The sequence below is a fragment of the Canis lupus genome, chromosome 4 (genome assembly GCF_048164855.1).
Source record: "Canis lupus baileyi chromosome 4, mCanLup2.hap1, whole genome shotgun sequence".
In the NCBI taxonomy this organism is placed as follows: Eukaryota; Metazoa; Chordata; class Mammalia; order Carnivora; family Canidae; genus Canis; species Canis lupus.
In genome coordinates, this window is record NC_132841.1 from 27,907,890 (window position 1) to 27,934,064 (window position 26,175).

General features: G+C 43.4%; 1 protein-coding gene across 23 annotated transcripts in view; it reads right to left on the reverse strand.

Moving 5' to 3' along the window:
• Positions 1–26,175, reverse strand: part of KCNMA1 (potassium calcium-activated channel subfamily M alpha 1) — a 718,149-nt gene that overhangs the window by 355,634 nt on the left and 336,340 nt on the right. For 21 of the 23 annotated variants that reach the window (XM_072823726.1, XM_072823725.1, XM_072823727.1 and 18 more), the window contains exon 3: positions 2,860–2,921. In XM_072823726.1, coding sequence (XP_072679827.1) covers positions 2,860–2,921 — 62 coding nt within the window. Of the gene's footprint in view, positions 1–1,095; positions 1,324–1,426; positions 1,494–1,599; positions 1,625–2,859; positions 2,922–26,175 lie in introns of those variants that run through there. The other 2 variants (XM_072823741.1, XM_072823742.1) reach the window with 2 other exon arrangements.

Below are 26,175 nucleotides of genomic sequence, written 5' to 3' on the forward strand. Positions count from 1 at the left end.
ACATTCCTCACCATTTTGGGGAGGCCAGCTCTGATTGAAATTCATGGAGATGAGCCACTTCACGACAATGTCCGCCCAACTGGGCTCATGCGAGGGAAAGCCTAGGGATTTGTTTATTTGATTGGTATATTTGAAGGGCTAAATGCTAACAGAAATTTGTCTGAAGAATACGAGGTTTTTCCAGGGTGGTAATATAGGATAACTTCCCAAGAGAAGTTTAAGGCCCTCTTTCCAAGTCCCCCACATAGCCTGCCAAACCACCAGTGTATATAAATCAATGAGAATTTAGGATGAAAAGATGAATTTTAAGAATTTACATTCAGCTTTCTTACACATTTTCCATTTGCTTCTTATATGTGGATAGAACTTTATTTTCTCTTAGTCTGCTTGATTACAATGTCTAATAGGTTTTTTGTTTGTTTTGTTTTTGTTTTTGTTTTTGTTTTTTATTCCTAGGAATCTGTGGACTTGCCATAAAGGTTACTTTACAGATTGTACTTCTGCCCCTTACTTCATGTGTGCATGCTTTGCAGGCTTTCCCCAGGAAGATGGAAGACTCCTTGGTTATTGGCTGTGCCGATCAGGTCACCCAAAGGACAGAACCTTGGGAGATGGCTATAACCAAACATACTAATGCAAATGAGAACCGGAAGGGCTGACATAAATAAACATCAAGTCTTCTTATAAATCAAGTCTCGTTATGCCAAACCACAGAGGTTAGTGACACAGAAGAAAGACTGAGGTTAGGGCAGTCCCCAGGGAAAATGGGGACAAGTTTGGTTCTAAGATTATTGGCATTTTTGCTGAAAAATTGCAGAATAGGACTAAACTGTCCATCTTTGGAATAGACTCTTTGTAAGTCCATAAAAGAAACCGGAACCAGAAAAGGGTCCCAATGCTGGCTTTCCCAAGACTGAGCAAAATCATAACTAAATCCGAAGGACCGGGGGGTGGCGCAGGGCATCCAGAGTAGGGGCCCTTTGCTTTGGGGAATTCCATTCCTTTCCATTCTCCTATATGGAGCTGTGAACACCAGAATCTACCGAACAAAAGTCTGCCTTTCAGTAGACACTGTAAAAAAGGACACAATTCAAATCCATCTAACAAGAGCATTTTATTTCTGAGAAATACAAAGGAGCAGAAAGGGAGGGGAAGGGTAAGAAGGTGCTGAGGCATCTCTCCTAACCGATCACCACACTCACCTCCATGTGAGGGTTTGCTCTGTCTGGGGCACACATACTACATGCCCAAACCCATTTCCTGAGCCTGGCATGGAAGTGGACAGGATATGCACCCCCTGACATGTGAGAACAGTCCTCACTCCTGGGAAGAGAATGGAGAAATAAGACCAGGGCTTTAGAAGATCTTTAGTTCAATCCAAATATGGTCCAGAATCATTTAGAGAAGATATTTAAAAGAAGCTTACCTTCAATGACATACCAGTTGGAGATGTCCAGGCTTAAACATCTCTTCTCTTTCTTGGCCAGGAAGAGCTAATGGAAGAGGCGTGTAGAATCTTGTCTCCTGGAGTACTTTGAAAGGACTCTCCCCCTGAGGCAGGTGAGGGCAGTCCAGCCTTGTGCATGGGGACGGGCTGAAGGACCTCTGATACTCTCAGACTTGGCTGATTCCCAGAGGCAAGTGATTAAAGGGATGTTTGCTTTATTTTCCCTGACATGGCATTTTGGCCTCAGCACCCAATTGCACAAAATCCTTTGGCTGGTGACCAGATGCCTCTGAGAAATTCAGAATTTAGGCGTGCATGAAATTACTACCATCCCGACACATAGAAAAGGAGCACTAAGCTCAGGACTCAGGCACACCAGGGTCCGTGCCAACAAGGACACAAAGCAGGTTCCTGGAATCAAACTCTAGTGAACAGTCATACCAAGGATAGAGTTCAGAGAGACAAAAACACTCTCACAGTGGACAACGCAGGCAAAGAGTTCAAGGTCACCGCCCAGTTGTCAAGTTCACGGTCACCACAGAAAGGCGCGTCAGACCAGCTTGGCTCCAGCTTCTCAGCCCCAAGCTTGCAACACAATCGTTGGAACAAATAAGGTACCCCGGGGTGAGACCTGCTGGAACCAGGGCAGAGCTGGCCACTGCCTAGCAGCTCTGCTCGGTGACCTCTTTTGACCCCTATGAAGCCTTAAACTCTGTCCTCAAGAACCGCCCCCACCTCCACCTCAGGTTCAGCCCAGAGTATCAGTTCACTGAGCTGGTACCCCAGGGCTCCACACAAATGTCCACTCTAGGAAATGCTAGATGGCCATGGGCCTTGACCTCTGGGAGTCATAAAGAACTCCTTCCTCCCATCTGTTACCTTCACAAGTCAAGAAGCACCAACGAGCAATGTTTCCACTGAATATTCTGCTTGATAGCTGCAAAGGACAGAGCCATGCTTCCTAATCCGATCCCCAACAAGATTAAAGCATGAGAAACCCTAATGAGAAGAGGACCTTACAACCATGGCAAGAATGGCTTGGACCCTCATTGGCTGGATACCTGTAACCCTCCCAGTGGTTGGACATTCCTACCAAAGCCCTCCTAGCTTCTTGACATCTTTAGTGCAAATATTTCAACAGGAAACAGGTATTTGAAAACAAATTAGACCCAGCAAAAAGACTTATCCTCAAATACATCTCCCTCCCTCTTACACCAGCAGAATCCGAGTAACCTTCCTGTGACAGCTTGTTTTCCCATTCAGAAAACCAGCAGAGTAGCTTTGCCTTCCTCTGACAGCCTTCCACCCTCAAAAGACTTGCAAATTTTGGTGTTAAAATAAATCAACTCATCGACGCAGAGGCTCATGATTGTTTTAGAAAAGAGGGCAAGACAACGCATTTGAATACTCACTTTGACGAATCTATGAAGTATATTACAAGGGCACCAATGCTGAGAGCAAAGACTAAGACAACCTGCAAAAGAAGAAGAAAATGCCATCACTTAAAGCCAACACCAGGAAGCTTCGTTCTGGGGGGCTTTGTCGGGGTGGGGGGTGTTGGACACAAGTGGAGAAGCAGATTTCCAACTGCTTTCTGGGGCCCTCTTGGGAATCTCAAGCCCTGGAGGCCCCCACAGGACGCCCTGATGCTGCCTCCACACCTTGCAGTGGGCAGCAACCTCTGTGCTGGCCAACAGGGGTCAGGGCAGACTCTTGTTTCTATGGTGCCGGGTCCCATCTTGCCCTGTTAGCAACAGGGTCCAGCTTCTCCGCAACTGAAGTCCGCACACTTCCAGTGAGGAAAGAGCAGGTAAGAATTCAGAGCGATACAACTGGTCGTTTTATGGGCATCCTAGACCCAGAAGAACTCAGACATGGGAATATCAATTTTTCCAAGTTCTGACAAGGATTTACAGACCACAAAGTTGACCCATTTTAAGTGCACAATTCGGTGACTTCAAGTAAACTGACCAAGGGATACAGCCATCACTGCAATGAAATGGCTTCAACCATTTTCATCAATCCCAGGAAGACCCCTCACACCCAGGAACAAGCTAAGCCCGCTCCCGCCCCCAGCCCTATGCAACCCCTGATTGACTGCTGGTCTCCAGACAAGAACCATCAATTTGAAAAGCACAAATTTGCTGCTTGTACAAATGTGTGTGTGTGTGTGTGTGTGTGCACATCCACGAGCGTGTAGTTACAACACTTCTCAAGTATTCTGGAAACGGGTTAGGTGCAGGGAGCCAAAGCCGCTAATACATTAGGCCAGCTACACGAGAAGACTTGTTCATCTTTACACTCTTCACTCAGAATTAATGCCTCTGATATAAAAGACAGTTTGGCATCTCCTCCAAAGGATACCTGTCACACTGACGTCCATCCGAAGCGTATGCGGCAGCTGACGCCGCCACCAACACTTCTGTCCCCGCTCTACGTTCTGGTTTGTTCATTTAGTCTTTCACAGAGGAGACCAGTAGGGCAACTAAACGGATGCTCAGAAATGAGCAAGACGTGCAGAGCCAACAATTAAGATTGAAAACAGAAAGCAAACACTACCGCTGCACACTGTGCCAACAAATACCTTTCCGACACACTAATATCCTAAAAGGACCACGCAGAAAGAAGTGTCAGTCTCTTCTCAGAGTATCTGCATATTGACATCCCTCTGGCATCGGCTGGTGGATAGAGATGAATCCCAATTTATGTAATGACTGCACAGCCAAGCTGTGTGTGCGTGTGTGTGTGTGTGTGTGAGAGAGAGAGAGAGAGAGAGAGAGAGAGAGAGAGTCGAGGGGATCACACATGCATATCTGTACTGTGTGTGTGCATCAAACTGGCAGATAGGAAATGCAATCTGCCTACTGTACTCATTGAAAACATTGCAGAACCCCACGGAGCTACCGGGACAGACAGCAGACCACACAGTAAACACTGACAAACAGCAGAACACTGAGGAAGAAAGACGCAGCCTCATAGCACCTGACAAATCATCCTGATGAAAGAAAGTGGTAAAACAGTACATCACTGGGGCTTGTTTTATTCTTCCATTTTGTCTCAAAAACTAAACCGTGCTGCAGCTGAATCCAAGGTAACCCTGCAGTCTGCTGGCAAATCACCATCTATCCGGTGCTAATCCTCCTGGCAGGCTCACCCCAGGCTCTCCCCTCACGCTCATTCACTCCTTCATCCCTTTGCAAAGTCATACACACAAAAAAACACAAAAATATAAACAAGCCTCTTCTTTTCCCTCTATTATCTGAAGGAGGCAGCAAAACAAATAGCTTAAGATTAATTTTGATCTGTGTTGCTATTTACGAGACATAAGCACTGAAATCCTGGCCCCGACCTCATTCTCAAAATGCTGCAAAGAGAAGGGGCGTGGCCAGGGCACAGGGGAAGGACCTCTTCTTCATTCATAAACAGCTGACCCAAGACTAATCTCTGTCAGCTGGGCTCTGGGTGTGTGTGTGTGTGTGTGTGTGTGTGTGTGTAAGGATGCTGAGCTTTGGTCAGAGCTGACTCTACAGGCCAATGAGGGGATGGGAAGGGAGGGCAGGGATGCAGGGGCGAGGAGAGGAAAGAGGATAGAAGCCCTTGCAAATGGCATCACCATCATGAAATGAGCTCAAAATCTAAGCTCTCTTGCAATGGTGAGGATTTCCCAGCACTGGGGGGCCAGACGAAGTAGCTGACACTAATTTGTCCCAGCTGCCTTCACTTGGCCTCTCAGACAGGGAATAATGTGCAGCTTATTTAAGCAAATCAGCCAGTGACAGGAGGGGAGGACTCCTGCTAGCTTCTTAAGATGCAAACTCAAGTATCAGCATCTCTCTGATAGGATGAGGGAGGGAAGAAATTCAGGAGGGAAATGACCTCCAAGAACTGAAGACCTTGGTGAGAGAACCGATTCTTGGGTCCACATGTTCATCTGGAAGGCTGTCTCTTGAGGAGGTACAGGGCATCCAAACTGATCCACCCCCCACACCCTCCACCTCAAGGACTGAAATGATCAATGAGGAAAGGACCAGCTTCTCAAAATTAAGGCAACTGGGCATGTGGTTTTTAAACATGCTAAATGGCTCTTTATCATGTTGGGCTTGATTACATTGTCAACCTGGATCCAAGTGCTGCAGAAAATGAATCAACCCCTTGGATTAGGCCGTGGAAATAGGAATCCAACAAAGATTCATCTTCTATAGGCCCTGACAAAGGATTAGCACTCTCTCTCTTCATCTCTTATCACTCTCTCTGATAAGCCCCCCCATTGTCTGAGAACTCTGCTCTACATATGAAAAAATTCAGTCTAGCTACACAGAACAGTCAGATTTTTAGCCTAAATGCTAACGGTTATGTTACAGAGCACCTCCAAATAATTATCTAAGTATTTATTTCACGAAATCTGCTAAGGCCCTAGGAAAAATAACAAAAGTCCACTTGAAGTCACGAAATAAATTTCTTTATGGAATAATCCTTACATAGTAATCCATGTCATGTTACACTACTACGCAACTAGCACTCAATGGTATGGCACAGGTATAGTCATTCTGTACTAAGGTACTAACTAGGTCAAGATATGAATGGGAAAAGAGGTTGAGATGGGCAGGAACAATATGTTCTTTCTTCTCAAAGTGTCCCTTCTTCCTACCTGTAATGGCTTCTAGAACATCCCTTCAGTAAGGGGAAAGTCTGCTGAGAGTTCTTCTATGTGCCTCGAAAGTCCCAGAGATAAAAGGCACTCTAGCCCAAGGGACATGTTAAGATGAGGCCAAGAAAAGCATAATAATATACCTGAGACACAGAAACACTAGCCCTCCAGCAGCTGAGTCACAGAAGGCTCCCTACAATAACCAAGCTCTTTACAAAGCACTGTCACAAACAAGACCTGGTACACACAGTCTGCCATGTGAGACGAGATGAGCATTCCCTCTCGGGGCACACACTGTGCTGACCTCCACCAGCGCCTTTCTAGCTTTTCACAGGCTGGGAGGTAGGGTCACCAAATCACCATGGGATGGCTACCTGGGAGGGCGCTAACTGCCATAGTCTTAGGTTGATTGAAAATACCCATATGCTACACAGTGATACCAGGTACTGAGTGATATTTACAGAGTGCCAGATATCTAACAAAAGTGATTTGATAAATGTCATTGAAACAATGGTACTCTTGAGTTATCTGTTCCCAGAAATGCAAGATCAAACACGACATGTGTTTGCACAGAAGAATGCCAGGAACACAGACACAGACACACAGAGACACACAGTGCATCAAAAAAAAAAAAGTCTCTCCATAACATCTGGCATCAGGAGCCTGATGAATAAATGGAGAATGGAGAGGGTATAGTCACAGATATTTTCATGATGGACATTCCAGCAATCCCTGAAGATCTTTCAAATGTCTCAGAAAGTTCATAAAAGGGGTGCCTGGGTAGCTCAGTTGGTTAAGCGTCCGCCTTCAGCTCAGGTCATGATCCCAGGGTCCTGAGATTGAGCCCCGCATGAGTGGGTTGGCGGGGGGGGGGTGGGGGGGGGTGGAGCCTACTTCTCCCTCTCCTCCCACTCCTGCTCTCTCTCACTATCCCTGTCTCTCTCCCTCAAATAAATAAATAACATCTTTAAAAAAAAAGTTCATAAAAGTGGGAAACATGATGGCAAAGCACAGAATATCCCCCATCAAGTCACTGAAGATCTTCAAGGAAAGGACAATTCCAGTGAGATGAACACAGAATGAATGAATGGGGAAGGTGGGCTCTTAGACACGCTGTCTGTTCTAGAAACTGGTTTCAAGTTGTTGAATTTGGCCCAAGCGCTTTCAATAGACACAAGTCATGAGTCTATGAGGGCCTCCAGACACTGATTAGAGTAGAGGCTCATAAAGGCAGCTACCACCACCAACCCATCACTTGAGCAGCATTTGTTAAAAATCAGAGATGCCCTCATCCCGCCCTGGAACCAGAGAATGGCAAGCTGGGGGGATGGGGAAGCTGGGCACCTCTATTTTTCAGAAGCTCCTCCAGTGAATCTGATATATAGCCAAGAATGGGAGTCACTGAATTAAAGCCATTAGGGGAAACCACTTAGCTCAAGTCAGAGATTAATTTACAAATGTCGCCTTAACAATTAGCCCATTAGAACATATGTATGAGGCCTGCAGGCTTTGAGAATCGTGCTAGAAGTAAAGTACAGAGAGGAGGATGAGTTAATTCTCTCCTGAGCAGGTTTTATACATTCTGCTCAGCTCACAGCAGAACAAATGACCCTAATTAATGATTCTGCATGTTTGATTGGGGCCTAGCCAGCCCCTGGCAGCAGCGACCCCTCTGAAAATGGACCATTTTCTACATATAATCCCAAGGGCACATCACTTTTTTTTTATTGAGGTGTAATTTATATACAATAAAATTTACTATGTAAAAACAATAGACATGAGAACTCCCAAGGCAAAACAACGTGGGGACATTTTGTTTATGAGCGATAACATCATTCCACCATCCAAATTAAAATGTTTGGTCTGGTGAATTTAACAACTCTGACAGACAGGACTCCTGTGTACAAAGCCCAGAGGGAGAGAGAGAGAAAAAGAAAACTAAAAGAGCAAAGTCAGGCCTGGACTTTGCCCTCAACGAGCATGGAATTCAGAAGTTTAAATTACTCAGGAGTCCCTTGTGGCTTTGATAAATACCACGCATACAAACAGACACTTCTCGGATGTCCAAGGAAGGAAAGGATACAGAAGTAACACCACCACCATCACAAACCCCCAAAGTGGAATAGGAAGGGGAGGGTGGAAAGCCAAGGGAGAAAAAAGGAAATCCCTGACACTCCAGATCCACCTGTCTGATGCAGGGAAGGGCAAGGCACCAGGCGCGCCAGCAGACAGACTCATGGCAGAGAGGGCACAGACCCAAGTGATGTTGAATCCTGACTCTGCAGTACACTCTTGAGCATACCACTTAACAACTCCAGGACTCAGCTTCCCAATCTGTGAAAGGGGGGCCTGGAAGAGATGATCGTCAGATCAGGACCTGGATAGGTTATTGCACAGGAATTGCAAAAGGATTCAGAACTCTTAGCTTGAGAAGGCAATGCTCTTTTATGTCAGGGGGTGCCATTTGTGGGTATCACTGTAAATTCAGCATGATGAGCATTATGCGTGTCACTAATCTTGTCAGAGGGGCTTGTGTCTTGCAGAAAATCATAAGCAGGAATCCTACGGACACTCGGATTCATAGTTTTGTGTTTCCAGTGGCACAATCAATTGCTCGTGCAGCTGGCCATCCCACAAAACTACAACACAACCTACCAAGGCTACTGACTGGCTCTCTCCTGGCCCTGTGCCTCGTTCTGCTGTTGCTCCAGGGAATTGAGTGGGGGTCTCACCCAATCTCCTTTCCGCCTGCCTTTGTGATTCTTTGAAAAGCCCATGTTTCCGTAGGTTTTGTATAGAGGAGCCCACACTCTGAGTATCAGTGTTTTCTTAAGGGAAAAAAGTGAAGGATATTTTTTTTCTTCAGAATCTGGCCAGTATACTAATGTTTCCCTCACCCTTCAACCACTCTCAATAGAAGACATCATCTTGCTACCAAGAAAGGTATTTTTGTTATCCTAAATAACAAAAGATTTGTAAAATATAAAACCAATATTTTGACAGTGCCATTTAAACACCCAAAGGTCCCCAAAGTTTCCAAAGTAACATTCTGGCACATTACTTTTGACTTATGAAGTGCTTACACAAAAATGCTGCAAGTTGATTCGCTAAAGGCCAAGACTCCAAACAACAGTTTAAGTACAGATGCATTCAATACGAAAGAAAGGGAGGAATAAAGAAGTGCTTTCAGTAGTCAGTGTTTAGAATTATAAAATACATGGGACTCCCAGATAAGAGTAAAACTGTGCTTTATTCAAATGTAAGGAAGGCCAGGAAAAATGTCATGCTTTTAGGGGCATTTAAGTCTGGTACTTCCAAAAGTGCAAGACTTAAAGCCATACCCAATATAAAATGGACTGAATTTTTAGGACATAAGATATAACTTGGAGAGGTCCCCCCACCCCTTAAATTGCTTCAAATGACTTTGAGTATGAAGAAAAAGAAATCCCTAAAAGAGCTTACAAGACCCTGAAATTCCAGCCCTTTTCTGCTGCTGAAGATTCTAATTAATGGAAATTCAGTTCTTCTTAGTCATCATGTGTCGTGCCTCCCCACCCCAGCTACCACAGGGCCTTTGCACAAGCATTTTCTTCCTCCTGGAAGTCGTACCTCTCTTCATAGACTATTCATCCTTCAGATCGCAGCTCCGCTATCACATTCCTAACACTTACTGCAGGGATGTACCCCCATGAACATAATACTTTATAGCACTTAGCATGGCAAAAATTTTAAATTTTTTGTACAATCATTTGATCAATTCCTCTCTCCTCTGCTGGACTGCAAGTTCTATGAAGACAGGGTGCCTGTCCTTTTTTTTTTTAGTATTTTATTTAAATTCAATTTGCCAACATATAGTATAACACCCAGTGTTCATCCCATCTGCCTGTCCATTTTTAGTCATCACTAAACTCCCAGAAGCTAGCAAAGTGTCTCAATCAATATTTGCTAAATAAAAGTGTATTTGAAGAAAAGATAAGAGAGTAAGTTTGGAAACTGGGTGTAATGAAAGCAAGAGAGTTGGATCCTCATGGAGCGAGGCTTTGGAGCTTAAAACCTCAGAAAGAGGTGAGGTATAGTTCCAGGGAAGGCAGGAGCCAAGGGACTCATGGCAGGAGTGGAGTAGGGCTGGAGAGCATCATGGTTGAAGGGACTGAGGATTTGAGATGCAAGGGGGCTAGCAAGCAGAAGCATGTGCACATACCAGAAGGGGATGGCTCGAGTTGAGGTGGGGAGAAGAAAGAGTCAGGGATGGAGCCACCTTGAATGGTGGAAGAGCCTGCTGGAAGGGAGATGCCAGCATCAGGGAGAGTAGACAGGGTGAGGATTCAGCTGGATGGCAGGAGCCTCAAGAGAAAAGGTTTTGCACAAAGATGGAAGAGGCTACGGAGGACCAGATCCAGGGGCCCATGGGCTATAAACAAAGAAGCCACCTATGGAGGTGTGAAGGAAACTACGTCTCTATGAAAGGTTCAGTTAAGGTGGTAGATGTCAGAGGGTGAGAATTTAAGTTAGGATCAGGACTGGGAATGTGTGGAAACAAAGTGAAGTACATGTCATAAGTAAATGAGATGCAAAACAATGTAAATATAAGTGTATAAGTAATAAACGAACACACACACACACACTGCAAGAGACACAGAGATAAACTGATACTCCAATAATTAATCACAAATACTGGGTCTCTATTACTATTTATTGGCCAACTACAGTCCTAGCAAAGTGTCTCTGTGATTTCCAAATTAGGTAATTTCAAAGTGACTATAGATAAAAACAAAGCCCTGGAAAATAATAGGATTCCTTCTTAATGTAAGCTACTAAGAACAATTTTATTGTAAGTCACGCATCTACTGGCATACAGACAAATTATGCACAATAATGAGCTTTTTATAGAGGGCAGAGGAGCATTTGACTAATATGGAATAGATATAAAAGGTCTGGATCCTTCTTTTTTTTTATTTTCCCCAAAGAAGAATTGGGGGCATAATTATAAGCCAGTTGCCTAATCTCTTCCCTCCTGGGGGACCATGTTGATATACTCCAGGGCACAAAATTGTGTGGATCTCTGCAGGTCAGTGTTTCTCAACTGCCGGGAAGGTGTCAACGATCTAACATCTTGGGTTTTGTTGACCACGCTTGTTTCATTTTGCGTAACACAAAAATATAGAAGAGTTAAATGTGATCCTCTAAAGGTCTCAATTTATTATAATTGAAACAAGAAACCGAAATGATGGAAAGCAACTGTAACCCTGAGTCGGAAAATTTTCCCTAAAACCTGTGACCTTAAGAATCAAGGTTTAATGACACTGAAATCTTATATCATTGCCTCGTAAAACTTAAAAGGTTGATTTTCACATATTTCTACCAATAGCATGAAACTGGTGCATTGGCAAACAAGATATAATGTTCCATTCGAGGGCTAAAGTTTGAGAGACCTGTCCTGTCTAATTACTGAAGAATCTAGGGGGAAAATTTCCATCTGCTGCTAGAGCTCCCAAGTTTGCAGCTAATGAGCTTTTGGGGGACACTGTGTGGCTTAAGTGCATATGGGTCTGGCCAACTAGATTTTTAATTTAATTAGATTCATAAGATGAGAAAACTTCTGTAGCACACTGTCTGGTCAACAGTTGCCACTTATCATCACCAAGGACTAAATTTATGGCCATCTTTGCCCTACTTCTCAAATCTTGCCATAGTTAGAGTATATTGAAGGCAAAAATGAACATGAAAGCAGAGACTCAGATACTTGTACACCCAAGTTCATAGCAGCTTTGGAAGCAACAGATAACAAAATGGGGTCTATGTGTATAATGGAATACTAGCCTTGAAAAGGAAAAAGATTCCGATACATGCTACAACATGAGTAAACCCTGGCGATGTTATGCTAAGTCACACAAAAGGACCATTATTGCATTATTTCACTTGCATGCAGTACCTCGAGAACTCAGTCAGGTTTACGGAGATACAAAGTAGAATGGCAGTTGCCGGGGTCTGGGAGGAGGCAGGAATAGGGAATTATTGTTTAATATGTATAGAGTTTCTGTTTAGATTGATCCAAAAGTTCTGGAGATGGATAGTGGTGATGGTTGTCCAACATTGTGGTTGTACTTAAGCCACTGAACCATATGCTCACAGATGGCTAAAATGGCAAACCTCACATGAAGTTAATCACAATTAAAAAACAAAATAGAAGGAAAATTCTGAGAACCTGCAAGCAGAATCCAGCAGTGTATTTAAATTTCAAAACTCAAACATAATCATCTTTCCAGAAAGATACTTATATCTCTCCTTTTAGTGGCAATGGGTACCTCTAAGAGAGTTACATTACATACGAGTCACTTTTGCCTCTCTGGGATGTTTGATTTTATTCTTTACTAAGCTGGCATTTCCCCCCTTATTTCCAGAATCTATCCCCATTTAGACACAGAGAACTTACCTAGGTCTCCACTTTACCCTCCCACTTCCAGTCTCATCTATTACTGATACAGGAAGGGGACTATGAATTTCTCAGGGATCTAGAGCCTACTATGTCTTTTGGATCTAGAGCTACAGTCGAACTCTAGCTAAAGTCCCAGATATGACTGGGAGTTTTAAAAGAAAGTACCGTTTACCACAATAAAAAAGAAAAGAATGTCTGCCTTTGGCTTATAACATTTTCAAAACATTTAACAATGCCCTCTAAGATAATGTCATGGACACAGAACATTTGGTCCCCAAGGTCTAAACTTCAAGGCCAAGCCGCAGCAATGACTTAGGTATGGCCACTTAGTGGGTTAGTAGGACCCCAGAGTCACCCCTAGAACAACCTAAAATTTCCATCTTTTACAACAATGAGTTTGCCATCAAAAAGTGTTGCTTTTAAAAAGGATTGCCAATGCAACCTGGAAAGTAAGGCCATGAAAAGTCAAGAGAGTTGGCCAAAAATGATAAATAACCATTCAACTAACAATAAAACATTGACACCAACTTGGACCAGGCTTCAAAATCAGTTACCCGCCCCACGCCAGGCTTGACCATGAAGACGCACGTTCGTGTGCTTAGTTCCAAAAGCACAACACTCCATTTCCTCTTTTGTAGGGCCAACAGCTGACCATAATAAAGGGGTTGGGGGTTGGCTTTGGCAGATGCCATCGAGATAAGAATGAAACCAGTAAGCCCCCATGCTAAGGTTTACAGTAGGTTGAGATTCCAAGTCTCCAAAGAGAAGGTACTAGCTTGTCCACTTCTGACATCTCTCCCTCCTTCCCTCACTTCAGAGAAGAATTTTTTTTTTTTAATTTTACCATTGCATTCTTACAAACAAGCTGCCTCTCCTGAAGGAAGCAGGAATCTTCCTGAGCTAGCATTCCTCATGCTCACAAATTCCGGCCCCAACAGCAAGGAAAATCAAAAGTCAGGGTCAGTGGCAGAAATCTCAACATGTGTAATGATGGTTGTCCTGAGTGAGGGTGGATGCCCCACCCAACATTGCATTCATTTGAAAAGGTTGGATCACATCCCCAGCTACTCCCCTACTTCCTGCATATCTCACACATCTCCCTGTGGCCCGGTGACGATCAGATGCTAATAATGCTGCACAGCCTAACTACAGCTCTGGCAAGCCAGAGATCAAGTCAGAAAACCACAAGCTCCCCTTCCATGGGACACATGTTAGGGGTGGAGGGATGGGGGCAAGGTCAGGTAATACAGCTTTCCTGCCTCTCTCAGCCTCACCCTTACTTTGGAAGCAAAACAGGAGAAAGAAGACTGTCTACATAATGCTACTTGTTGTCTTTTGAAGGTCATTTAAAAAGAGGAAGAGCATGTGTATGATGTTCAGGCCTCCTTCATACTTCGGTCTCTCTACAGGCAGACCAGGCACGCAGGCTGTCTGCAGCATGGCAGGAGCCAGAAAATATGGGAAGAATTTTTTATTTCCTATTTTTAAAAGCTTTGACACAGTTATCATAAAGGAGAAATCAGAACTGAGGTGGACGTCCTTAAGTCTTTACGTGGGTTTCCAAGTTTTCAATGTATATATGGGGGAGAACCATCGCCTTCTCGGGGTTTGGGGGCTCTTGTCATAATCCGGCTGTGTATTTCAGCAGAGCCCCAGCCTGACTCACTGAATTCCCCTCCCTGTCCACTCCATTAGAAGATCTTCATGCACAAGAATTCATTCCTCTGAACTCCCCACACCATTCCACAGCTACCCACTCATTCATTCATTGCATGCAGTTGCCAAGTACCCCCTACAGACTCAGGGTTGAGCTGGCATGGGATACGGAGTAGGAGAGAATGCTTCTGCTTTATAGAACTTGAACTCTAGTTAATCTTGGCACAAGATTCTTATGCAAAGGAGGATGACAGATGCCAAGATGAGGTTCCCAACATCAAAAACCTTTCCAGATATTTATGCCATAGCCTGACAGTGGTTGTTAAGTGTGAGTATGGATCAGAATTATCCATAGGCCATGTTAAAACACATATTGCTGAACCTCATCCTGGAGATTCTGATTTGATAAGTCTGGGGGAGCCTGAGAAATTTGCATCTCTTAACAACTTTCAGGTGATGCTGATGTTGCTGATTCAGGGACCATATTTTGAGAATCACTGCTTTAAGCCATCAGAAAAAACTTAAAAAGTCAATCCTTTTAAGACATTCTGGCTTCTTTGAATATGGGTGTAAAAACATCTTAAATTGGTTGTTTTGGGTATGTGCTATTTGGACAAAATTCTCTGTAAATATCCATAGATTTTGAAGGCTTCCAAAAGGGAGAAAACTGGCCAGAACACTATCTTGAAATATAATCCAAAATCATTTTCATACACTAGTTCAATGTGCTAGACAATGCCAGCAACATGTTTTGGTTTTGTTTTTAATTAAGCTGATATATCTTGTCCATAGAAAGGTACGTCATGAATTTAGATATGTCACTATTATAGCTAATAAAACTATTAAAAGTTCCATTTCCAATACGGAACCTTAGATTTCTGAAGACATACTTCAACTAAGACTTGTAACGGCATGGCTGAGAAGACTGGTTTCCAAATAAAGTAATCAAAAAGTACCACAAATGGAAAATGGGAGCTCCCATTGATAAACTATTTCCTTTCTTGGTGGAAAGAAGCAGTGCTAAAGAATAGTTGCCCACAAGGCTTCCAGAATGATAGGAACCAAGGACCATGCTTCTGCCCATTTTTCCCAAACATGTCTAAGGCAGAGGAAAGACAGACCAACTCCCTTAGTTCAAGCTTCACCCCCTGCAAGAAACTTCTGGCACTAATTTGGCTTCCCTGTGTGCTCTGGGCTGACTGACCTTCCTAAGAATGCAGGTCTACTTGACATGTTCTCTCCAGAAGCAGCCACAATTATCATTTTAACCTGCCATCCTGTATTAGGTTTTAAATGCTATTTCAATGACACAGGGGGGTTGGATTTTTTTAAGCCTTGTTTCTTTTTCCTTTCTTCCTTTTCCTTCCTTTCTTCCTTTCTTTCTTTCCTTCATTCCTTCTACTGAAAAATCAAGCCATTCAGAAACAAAGTGACAACTTTTAGCCTTCTGTAACCTCATCTGCTGCTTCACTGAAGGCAACTCCTAAAAGACTCTGAGTAGACTTTCTCAAAGCACTTCTCTCATTCTTCACTATAGTCATCCGTTTTCCTCTCAATCTCTTGTCCGTGTCCCCTTAAGAGCAGAATGTGTCATTTGTGTCTCTGTCTCCACCATCCATCCATCCATTCATTCCACAAGCATTTATTGAGTGACTACTGTATACCATGCTTTGCACTAAGCCTGGATATACAGCAGAGAACCAAAGAGGGCCCTTGCCCTCATGGAGCTTACAGTCTAGAGGGAAAACAGACACTCAACCAGAGGTCACACTACAGAGTAAAAAATGCACATGGCAAAGAGGACTCTGAACACAAGTGGAGAGTTTTGCTGACTGTGGGGTTAAAGGAGTTTTCCCCAGGGAAGAAGGATAAGAAAGAGTTAACTAGAGTAAGGAAAGCATTTCATATGCAGAAAACAGCACATCCAAAGCTTCTTAACCATTGTCCTATTGATGTTTGCTGAGTGAACAGAGGACCAAGGTGGTGTTATGCACTCACCATGACAGGGCAGAGTGAGGGCAGGGTTAAATACTGACTGAATTGAATTGAACAGGGACCCACTGTTCTCAAGAAGGAAGATGGAGAAACTGAGGCGAAGGGAACTTCAATGAGTATGTAATTGGCATGGCTGGGCCTCAAATCCAGGTTTGACTCCCTATTTTTGTTCTTTTAAACTAAGACACCAAAGCTGCTGTCTCAATTTTAGGTTATAAGGCCGTCGGTGTCCCCAAAGCCTTTATGTGGGAGAACTCTGGAGTTTCACCAGCTTTTTCAGAGTTCCTTGGTGGAGAAGCATCAAGGCTGGAAGGTTTCCTTGGATAGCTATGATGGTAGACAACCCCTCCCAAAATGGGGACACAAAAGTAAACATTGGCCCCATTTGCCCCCCAAACCATAAACAACCCTCTCTCCCATCCCCAAGGAAATAGCAGGTTTACCACTTTATGGATACATGATAGGCATATTTTCCAGTCTTATACCACATAATGGAAAATTCTTCTATGAAGTCTAAATTTAACAGTGAGAATCATCAGAGATTACTTCCTTTGAATTTTGCATTAACCTTCTTTCTTGGCTCTTTTAAAAAGCACAAGAGATAATAAAAAAAAAATCCATACAAAGTTGTTAATGATTTAATACAGTGGTGTTGACATCACAGTGTACCTGTGATCCACTGGGGCTATTTGTCAGAAATTCTGTTTTCGTTAAATATTTGTTTAAAATTTTCCAAATATTCTGATTCCAAAGGCTTTAGAGATGACTCAGAAATCTGCATTTTCAACAAACACACCGTACCCCCTTTCCCTGTAATTCTGACACGTTTTGAGAAAGGTCCATTTAAGGCAGTGGTTCCCTAATGAAGAGGAGAACTTTGAAGTTTTTAAAAAGTTTTTAAAACTCAGATCACCAAGTTACATCCCAGAGCTATGACACCAGCATCTCAGGAAGGTAGGACAAGGCATCAGTAGTACTTGTCTGATGTATTAGAAAATAAAGTTCCTCAATGTGCAGCCTGGGTAAAAGCACTCATTACAAGTAGAGAAAAACCACCTGAGCAGTGGTTGGCGAGAATGTTAAGGCAGAGGCAAGTGTAATGTGCAAAAAGAGTCAGGAAGCTAGGTAGATGGAAGCCCAACCCAGGGAGGGCTGCCAAAAGGAAAAACCACCTGGTTCCCCCAAATCCCCACTTATGACTCTGAAAGAGCAGTCCTCAGGCCACTCTGTCGCTGAGGAGCCCCACTCTCTCACACACCCACACAATCCTCCTTGACACCAAGGCTGATGGGAAGGCTGCTGCATGCCAGACCTCTGGGGGACACAGATGGCATGCAGGGACAGGGACTGGGCCTGAGCTGGAGGCCGCACCGATTGGGTCATCTGTAGCCCACGTGTCTTAGCAGGTGGTTTCCTGCAAGCACAGCCACCTTACCCCCCGCTCCTTGGCACCGCTGGTCCCAGGTGCAGGGTTTGGCCCTTGTGGGAGGGGATGGGCAGATAGCTATTTCCTGCCAATGGCAACACAGGTCCCCATCCTGGCCAAGAAATAGGCAAGAGTAGAATGGCAGGAGTATGATCTGGTTCAAAGATTCCACAACTCCAACCAAATCCACATCTTTTTTAGCAAAATGGAGGTCATGTGCAATGTATGAGTTTCCATAAACCTGTCTCATGGTGCTCCATCTGCAAACCTACATTACAACGGTTCACATTGGTCCCTGGGAACAGGAATGAAGAGGTGAGGGTTCCATGGAGAGCTAGTCATCAGGATGATGGCTCAGCGTCCACCAATAATATAATAGGTATTTTCCCTTTGACCAAGCACCCTATCCAGGGGCCTGAGGGTGAACTTCAGGCCAGTGGCATCCAACAGACATAGAATTCAAGCTATATTTGTAATTCTAAAGTAGCTACATATTAAAAAAATAAAAATAAGTGATATTTATGTCTCAGATATTTCACATGTAACCCCATATGTGCAAAATCCTTTTACATCAATATGCAATTAATACTGAAATGTATTGAAATTGATTAAGGGACTATTAGAAACAACCTGGGCACCCACCACACCTCTACAATACAACACTATCTTATGTGATGCAACAGTTGTGGCATTTAGTGAAAATGAGTCCTAGTAAGCAACACAGTTGTGTTTCGCAGAAAAATATTTTATATTGCTGCGGTTTTGAGATTCATATTGAAATGAACCAAAGGTAAATAAAATTTGAAAACTCAGTTCTCCACATTTCATTTTACAAATTATTATCAGTAGAAATAGTCCTGTATGTGTGACCGCTAGCCACATTTCAAGCGCATAACAGACACAGGCTAGTGGCTACTGTATTGGATAGCACAGAGAGAAGGTGTTCATCTTTACATAGAGTTCTGCTGAGCAGTATAGCTTTCGAGCCCTTAGCCAACTGAAAAGCTCCCTCTTTCTACCAATCCAGGATAAGGAAACTTCAAAATGCCCCGGTGATATGGGTGATCCCTCCTCTCGTGGAAAGGGAGCACAGTGGTGGAGGGCTAGACCGTATAACCAGATGCTTATCAGCCATGTGACCTTGAGTAGATCACTCTCTATGGCTTGGTTCCTACATCTGCTAGAGGGGAGTAAGAAGAGCACCGACCTCAAAGAGTTATAAAGATTAAATTAGTATCTACAATGTACTCAAGACCGTGTCTTCCATATAGTAAATGCTCTATAAATAAATATTAAATACAAATTTCCAGCATGATGCCTGGCGATTGGCACTGAGCACAATATCGCTCATTCCAGAATGATCTTACTGAAAGATGGAAATCTCTCACCTGTCAATAGCTACCAACTCGGTGATTGCCAGAATCATTCACTGATTCACTTGAGAAATACTCAGTAAGTTCTCACCTTATGCAGAGCACTGCAGCTCCACACCTTAGGGGAAAAGGAGCTCAGATAGTCTGAAAGATTCCATGATGTCTGTCCCTTTCCCATCGTCCAAATCATGTCTTCTGGTTCTTCGAGGCAAGAATAGAATTCCACTTCATTTGCAAGCTTCCTTTCCTTATCAGGCCTGAGTTCAGGCCAGCTCCTCACAGAAGCATTCCCTGACTATCCCTCTAAAGTTGTATCATGGGTGTGTGAGTGAGTGTATGTGTGCACACAGCCCTGGCCTGTCCCCTCACACAGCTTCATTTCCCTCATTGGCTTATCATTCCTTGACATCACTTTCCTTACTTGTCTATGCTTGTCTGACCTCAAGAAAAGATAAACTTGGAGCACCTGCGTGGTTCAGTGGTTGAGCGTCTGCCTTTGGCTCAGGTCGTGATCCTTGGGTCCTGGGATTGAGTCCTGCAACGGGCTCCCCACAGGGAGCCTGCCTCTCCCTCTGCCTGTGTCTCTGCCTCTCTCTGTGTCTCTCATGAATAAATACATACAATCATTTAAAAAAAAAAGATAAACTCTGTATGGACAGAGACCTATATGTCTTGTGATGGAACATAGTAAATGCTTTATGTAGAATTGCTAAATGAGTGAATGAATGAACGACTGAGTGAATGAATTAATTAATGAGTGAATAAATGAATGCCCTCTGTGATGTATAGATTCCTCTACTTATCTTTGCTTAGCATTCCAAAGCACATTTGGTTCTTCATATTTTGAGGACACTCCATTCCATACTACTTGATACATATGGTTAACTATTTTTATGTACATGTCTTGTCTCCTCATCTAGACTACAAATGCCTTGAAGTTGTGTCCAAATGTCACCTTCCTCCCGTGGCCCTCTTTTTTTTTTAAGATTTTATTTATTTATTCATGAGAGACACAGAGAGAGAGAGAGAGAGAGGCAGAGACACAGGCAGAGGGAGAAGCAGGTTCCATACAAGGAGCCTGATGGAGGACCCGATCCCGGAACCCCAGGATCACGCCCTTGGCCAAAGGCAGGTGCTAAACCTCTGAGCCACCCAGGGATCCCCTCTTGTGGCCCTCTTAATGCCCAGCATAAGGCACATCCTCAATGAATAATTACTGAGAAATGAACGGGAAGGATAAAGCAGAGTCCCTAAATGAATCTTCTTGGTCACACATACAGGACTATTTCTACCAATAATAATTTGTAAAATGAAGTAAATATATAAATACATACATCTATCTGTATATGCTATTTCTCATTCTAAATAAATAAAGCTATTTTTGTAACTACTTTCCAGTCTAGGAGGAAAACTGTACAGAATAATGCTAAATGTTAGATCATTAAGTCGGTTTTCTTTAATTATATGGCAGTGTTTCAAAAAAGCTTTGAGTCATCTTTGAGATTCTTTGCCAGGGGTACAGCACGCTACGGTTAAAACGGCACTTATCTCAGTAAACACATTACTATTGCAAATGATTTGTTCCAATAAAGCAATTTCTTGGCAAAGAACTGCCATTTCTTCTAAACCCCCTACCAAGAAGAGATACATGGAACCATTATAAGCACCAGAGACAAGAAAGCTTGCAAAGTTCCCTTTATCAGAAGTCACCAAGATATACCCCCTAAGGCAGAAGCAGCACCAATTTGCCCTCTTCCCCAATTTCAAATCCCATGGCACTTACTTTGTCCAAATATTTTCTATAAGACAGCTGTAAATAAGCCCTCAAAACTCACACTAAAGTAAGCTATAGGCATCAGCAAATATCCCTATGTGCTTTCTCTTTTGTTTCTCTATTCGCTTTTGTTCATTCTCTGCCTCCCTCCTATTCCTTTTCTCTTCTTGTCTCTCTAAGACAAGAATCAGGAGGTTGGTCACATGCAAACATAAATTCCATTTCTACAGAAAGCTGAGTTCTTGAGCAATTAAGCATACAGACCAATCATTTGAAGTGGGGGAAAAATCCCATAAAGGCTAAATTATTTTCTGATGTACTTATTATATGAAGGGTCTATTATGATAAGCTATTATACTTGCAAGATAAATTGAATTCACATTTATGCAACTCATCTATTCCTAGAGAAACGCAGATAAAAATTTTACAGCAACCTGAAAAGGTTTGTGAAAGGGATATAAAACAGATCGATACTAGAAGAGTTTAATGTCAAATTGAGACAATAGAAAAGATGGTCCAAAGCAAGGACTCCATTTCCAATTCTTTTCTTCCAAAAAGAAAAGTACAGCTAATCAAGTAAGTGGAGGAGAGAATGGCCATTCAGGCAGGAGCTGTCGGGAAGGAGCGGTGTAAGGGTAATTAAGCTGTGAAGAAATAATAGGTAGAATGTGAAGGGTGGGAAACAGGCCACTTATATTTCTTTTTTTTTTTTCACACATAATTATTGATCTCCTACCATATGCTGAGCAACATCCCCAGCACGAGGGATATTGCGGAGAACGAGGGACCAAGACCCCTTATGCAGCCAATAGCCAGGTGGGGAGAGGATCCTTTCTAGAAATTAGTTATGATAATACATGCACAGTCTAGTGTTTACATGTACGTAACAAGAAAGGGAAGGATTTGCTTTTTCTTTTCTGATGCCTTTGGCTTGAGTCTTGAGGATCTTGCTTTAGGATGACGTCTGGAATTTCTCTGGGCTTTGCGAGATTTGTGTTGCAAACAAGAAGCTTCCTCTCACAGAGTCTCTTTTTCCTTTCTCCTTCCCTCTCGCCATTATTAGCCATAGGATGCAGTTAATGACCATGACAAATCATAAGATTCCTCCTAACTCCTTCAAGTGTGACTATCCTGATTATAGCCTGCAGGTACAGCCAGCCGTGAACCACACGCTATTTATAGGCTTAAAACCCGGGCAGAATTTGTGTCACTCGTGACGAAAATGCAAGCTTCTCCCTGGACCCAGGATCCTCCTCCTCTTCCGCAAAACCCCCACAGGCAGTGAGGATGCCCACACAGTTCCTCCCAGAGATGTGTTTAATCAGGATCCCCTCCCCCACTCCCAATCAAGGAACCTACACAATTACTGAGCTAATCATTTAAATGATGCTACTGAGAAACAAAGCCATTTTCCTTGTTAAAAATGTGTTTGCTGTCCTATCCATTTATCTCTTTCCTTGGCAGTGCTCTGTATTAATTTATTGCCCAATAAAGCACAGACACTAGCAGAGTTGCTGAGCCATGCCCAGTGGAAGGCCCACTATTTCATCCTAGCAAAGGCAGCCCGTGAGCCAAAAACACAAACACGAGCATACCAGGCATCACAAACCTTGGCTGGCTAATCCTGGCTTCATTTGCTGTCCCAGAGATTTCAAAAGAGAGGAACATATACAGCTTTGGGAAGAATGCAGGTGATTGATAATTACCGAGTATCAGAGGAAGTGGAGCTCGGTTTGGTCTGCTGGCCAAGGCTAAGTGCCCTTGGGTTTCCTTTCTATTGGACGGTAAACCTCACTGCCACAAACAAGCTTGCAGTGAGCTCTGTAGGGAGAGAAGCTGAGAAAAGAAGTGGTAAAGATAGAGATGGCAGTGGGACTTGGCTTGCCATGGTGTCCACACTCTCAAGAGACTATCTCCTTTTAGATCAAAGGGTGAGGTCTGTTGCTTCCTTTGCAGTTTCACAGCCTGTGATTAATCATCAAGTCCCTGTTCAGCTCTGTGCTTCAGTGCAAAACCTTGGCAATAATTATCATGCACATGGAGGGTTTATCATCTGAGTCTCTTTGGTGGCTGGTTACTGGATGGTCATGGATGGTCAACAATAAAGATAGCAGGTTCTTCCTATTTGGAAAAGTTTGATGTCAGAGAGGCCTTTACAGATGGAAAGTTCATGGACAAAGGTTTGAGAGAATGGCCCGGGGCATCAGGATTCCCTTCTCAACTTCGGGACTAGCTCCAGTTTAGCAGGAGGTTCGAAGGCGAACGAACCCAGAAATCTGAGCTTGCTCAGAAAGTGAGCTCAGGTAGTGGCTAAGAGTGAAGGAGGAAGTCCTCAAAGCCAAGAACACTGAACACCAAGGATGGCTCCGAGGATTCAAAAAAGTCATTGAATGCTTCTCTGGGAAGGTATCTTAAAGGACATCTAGGGCTAGGCCTGCATTTTAGGGGAGAAAACTGGGACCCAGTAAGGAATTCACTTGTCCAAGGCCCTACTGTGAGCAGAGGCAAAGGCACAATTAGGAGGTTGGATGATGGGAACCACTCATCATAGATCCCGTGGTCGTTCTCCCAGAGAGGGCACACCTGGCCCAGCTGCTCACAAGCACAAGGCTTCTAAAACTACAACAAAAACCCCAAGCAGATGCACAGCAGTGGCTTCTGCAGGAAGTTCTCAGCACCCAAGATCTGCCCCTGACAGCTCACTTCTTGGGATGAGAAGTATCTCCAGAGGAGCATTCTTCCCGGGACTCATTCTCTGGACTTCCAGAATTACTAAAAGGGCCCTGATTATTTATCCATGTAACTGGCTCTACCTTCTAAATAAACACAGCACCTCACACTTCTCTCAACTCCCACAGCACCAGACCATGTCCAAGACACCATCATCTTTCACCAATTACACTGCCCTGCTAACTCATCTCCCTGCTTCTACACTTGACCCCAAGCTCCGTAGGTCAGTGAGAGGATGCTGGTGCTCACAGCTGCCTGCAAAGTCTATACTTATCTCCACTGAAATGGACTATTGAGATTTTTCAGTTTCTAATAGTTCATTGAAGGGAAAAGAAGAATGCTAGAGAAGTTTCCTTTCCGTCCAAACAATTAAAGGTTTATATCCTCCCATTAATCAAGGCCAGGATCCAGGTAAATCACCACTGTCCTCACCTCCATTCAAAAACGAGCATGACTTATTTCTCAAGCTAGTCCTGCTGATTTTATGTATGTAATCAGTGCGCTCCGTTTTAGATCTTTGTGACAATCTACGTAACTTAGCGCAAGACTAGCCAATGCCATTTGCATTTAGGAAATTGGAAAGAATTTGCTCAGCACCCATGGTGACTCTGGCCACCCGCTAGGTGTTAAAGAGGACAAAAGAGAAACATAAAATAGGATTGTCTCCTTTAACAAAAATGTATGTCTCATAGAGAGACAAAATGAATACCCAACAAATAGACTGACAATCATATCAGATTGTTATGGTTAAGTGGAGCTATCAGTAGGAGAGATAATAAAAACCTTAGGAATTGAGAAGCAGAGGATCCGTGTGGCTAGACTGGCTGGGGAAATAATGTATCAAAAGTAAGTGGAGTGATAAATGTGTGAAGTGTAATTGAGACCTAGCACTGCCTCCCAAAAAGCAACAAATACCTAGTCCCTGGGATTGAAATGCTGCTGTTTCCTACTCCTGCATTCGTCTAGAAATAACAAAGCACTCTTCAAAACTCAGCCTCATCTGAGTATTATAGAAACATGTCATGACAGTGAAGACAAAAATAATCTTGCCTGTCATATTGGGTCACCCAAAGGAACTCAACGGTAGAAGTGAGGGATCTAGGGATGCCTGGGCGGCTCAGTGTTTGAGCGTCTGCCTTCAGCTCAGGTCCTGATCCCGGGGTCCTGGGATTGAGTCCCACATCAGGCTCCCCACAGGGAGCCTGCTTCTCCCTCTGCCTATTTCTCTGCTTCTCTCTGTATCTCTCATGAATAAACAAAATCTTAAAAAAAAAAAAAAAAAAAAGAAGTGAGGGATCTAGGATTTGGTGTCTTAGAGGTTAAGAATCACATGCCTTGGGGATCCCTGGGTGGCGCAGCGGTTTGGCGCCTGCCTTTGGCCCAGGGTGCGATCCTGGAGACCCGGGATCGAGTCCCACGTTGGGCTCCCGGTGCATGGAGCCTGCTCCTCCCTCTGCCTGTGTCTCTGCCTCTCTGTCTCTCTCTGTGTGACTATCATGAATAAATAAAAAAAAAAAAAAAAAAAAAAAAAGAATCACATGCCTTAATTTGTAAAAGAATATTAGCTCAGAGGAGAAACAGGAATAGTAAAGTCATTAAAATGTCACAGCTAAAAGGAAAAGTAAGTCTTCCAGCCACTATTTCCCTTTCTACTGCTAGTCAGTTTTGAGAAGTGAAGCTGAGCAGATACACAACGTATCACATTGCAAATGTGATAGCACACTCCTATATAAAAGGTTTTTTTTCATAGAGTGAAAATATTCCTGAAGACCCCCTCATGACTGATAGGAATGGAGTCAATTCTGAATATGCAGATCTCAGAAACATTCCCACGTTTTTTTGTTTTTTTCTCTCGGGAAGATCCTGCATTTTCCTTTCCACCACTTGCAACACTGGTCACTGGAGCTGCACCTGGCATAGCCGAAGAAGTCCACGAAGCTCTGGCAAGACTAATTTTGAATTTATAGCAAGTTTTATAAGACAGTCTGATGCTCTACTACATTTAGAATAATTATCCCATCAACTATTTACTTAAACATTTTAAAGGAAAGGAAAGAAACTGGGGTGGATGTTTTTGGCTTTTTTATAACAGACCTTTTTGGAGTCAATAAAAATATCCCAAAGCAGCCATTGAAAATCCTTAGTCTCATGGTGAGGGCCCCACCTGCTGCAGGGAAATTAATGGTGGGAAGAGAGAAGAGATGGAAGACAAATCTACCCAGAGCATCAAAATCCCAGCAGGAATACAAAGGGCAAGGCTGAACAAATTAATAATACCACTCCACAGTTAACTGGTACCTTTCATCAGAGAAGCTCAACATACTTTACAAATAACACTTATTTTCCTGTCTCAAAGAGGCAGGGAGATAAATGGCAAGCCTAAAGGTCACACAGGAAGTGTGTAATGATTTTAAGAAGAAAATCCAGTCTCTGGTCTAACTGATTCCTCCTTTCAAGCCCCCCGAGGGCATCTCACCTTTGCTATTTCTACCAACTATGGTGTCTGAAAATGTCCAGATCCTTGCTCCTCCGATCGAGAACATCACATACCAAAGACTGTTTGAAATCTGAAGGAAATCTCGTGCTCCTGCTAAAATTTCAACTGGAACAGCAAAAGCTTGTCTCAATTCACCAATGTGCTAGAGACACCACAAATCATCAGTGTGGTGGAAAGACGTGTGGTTTCATAG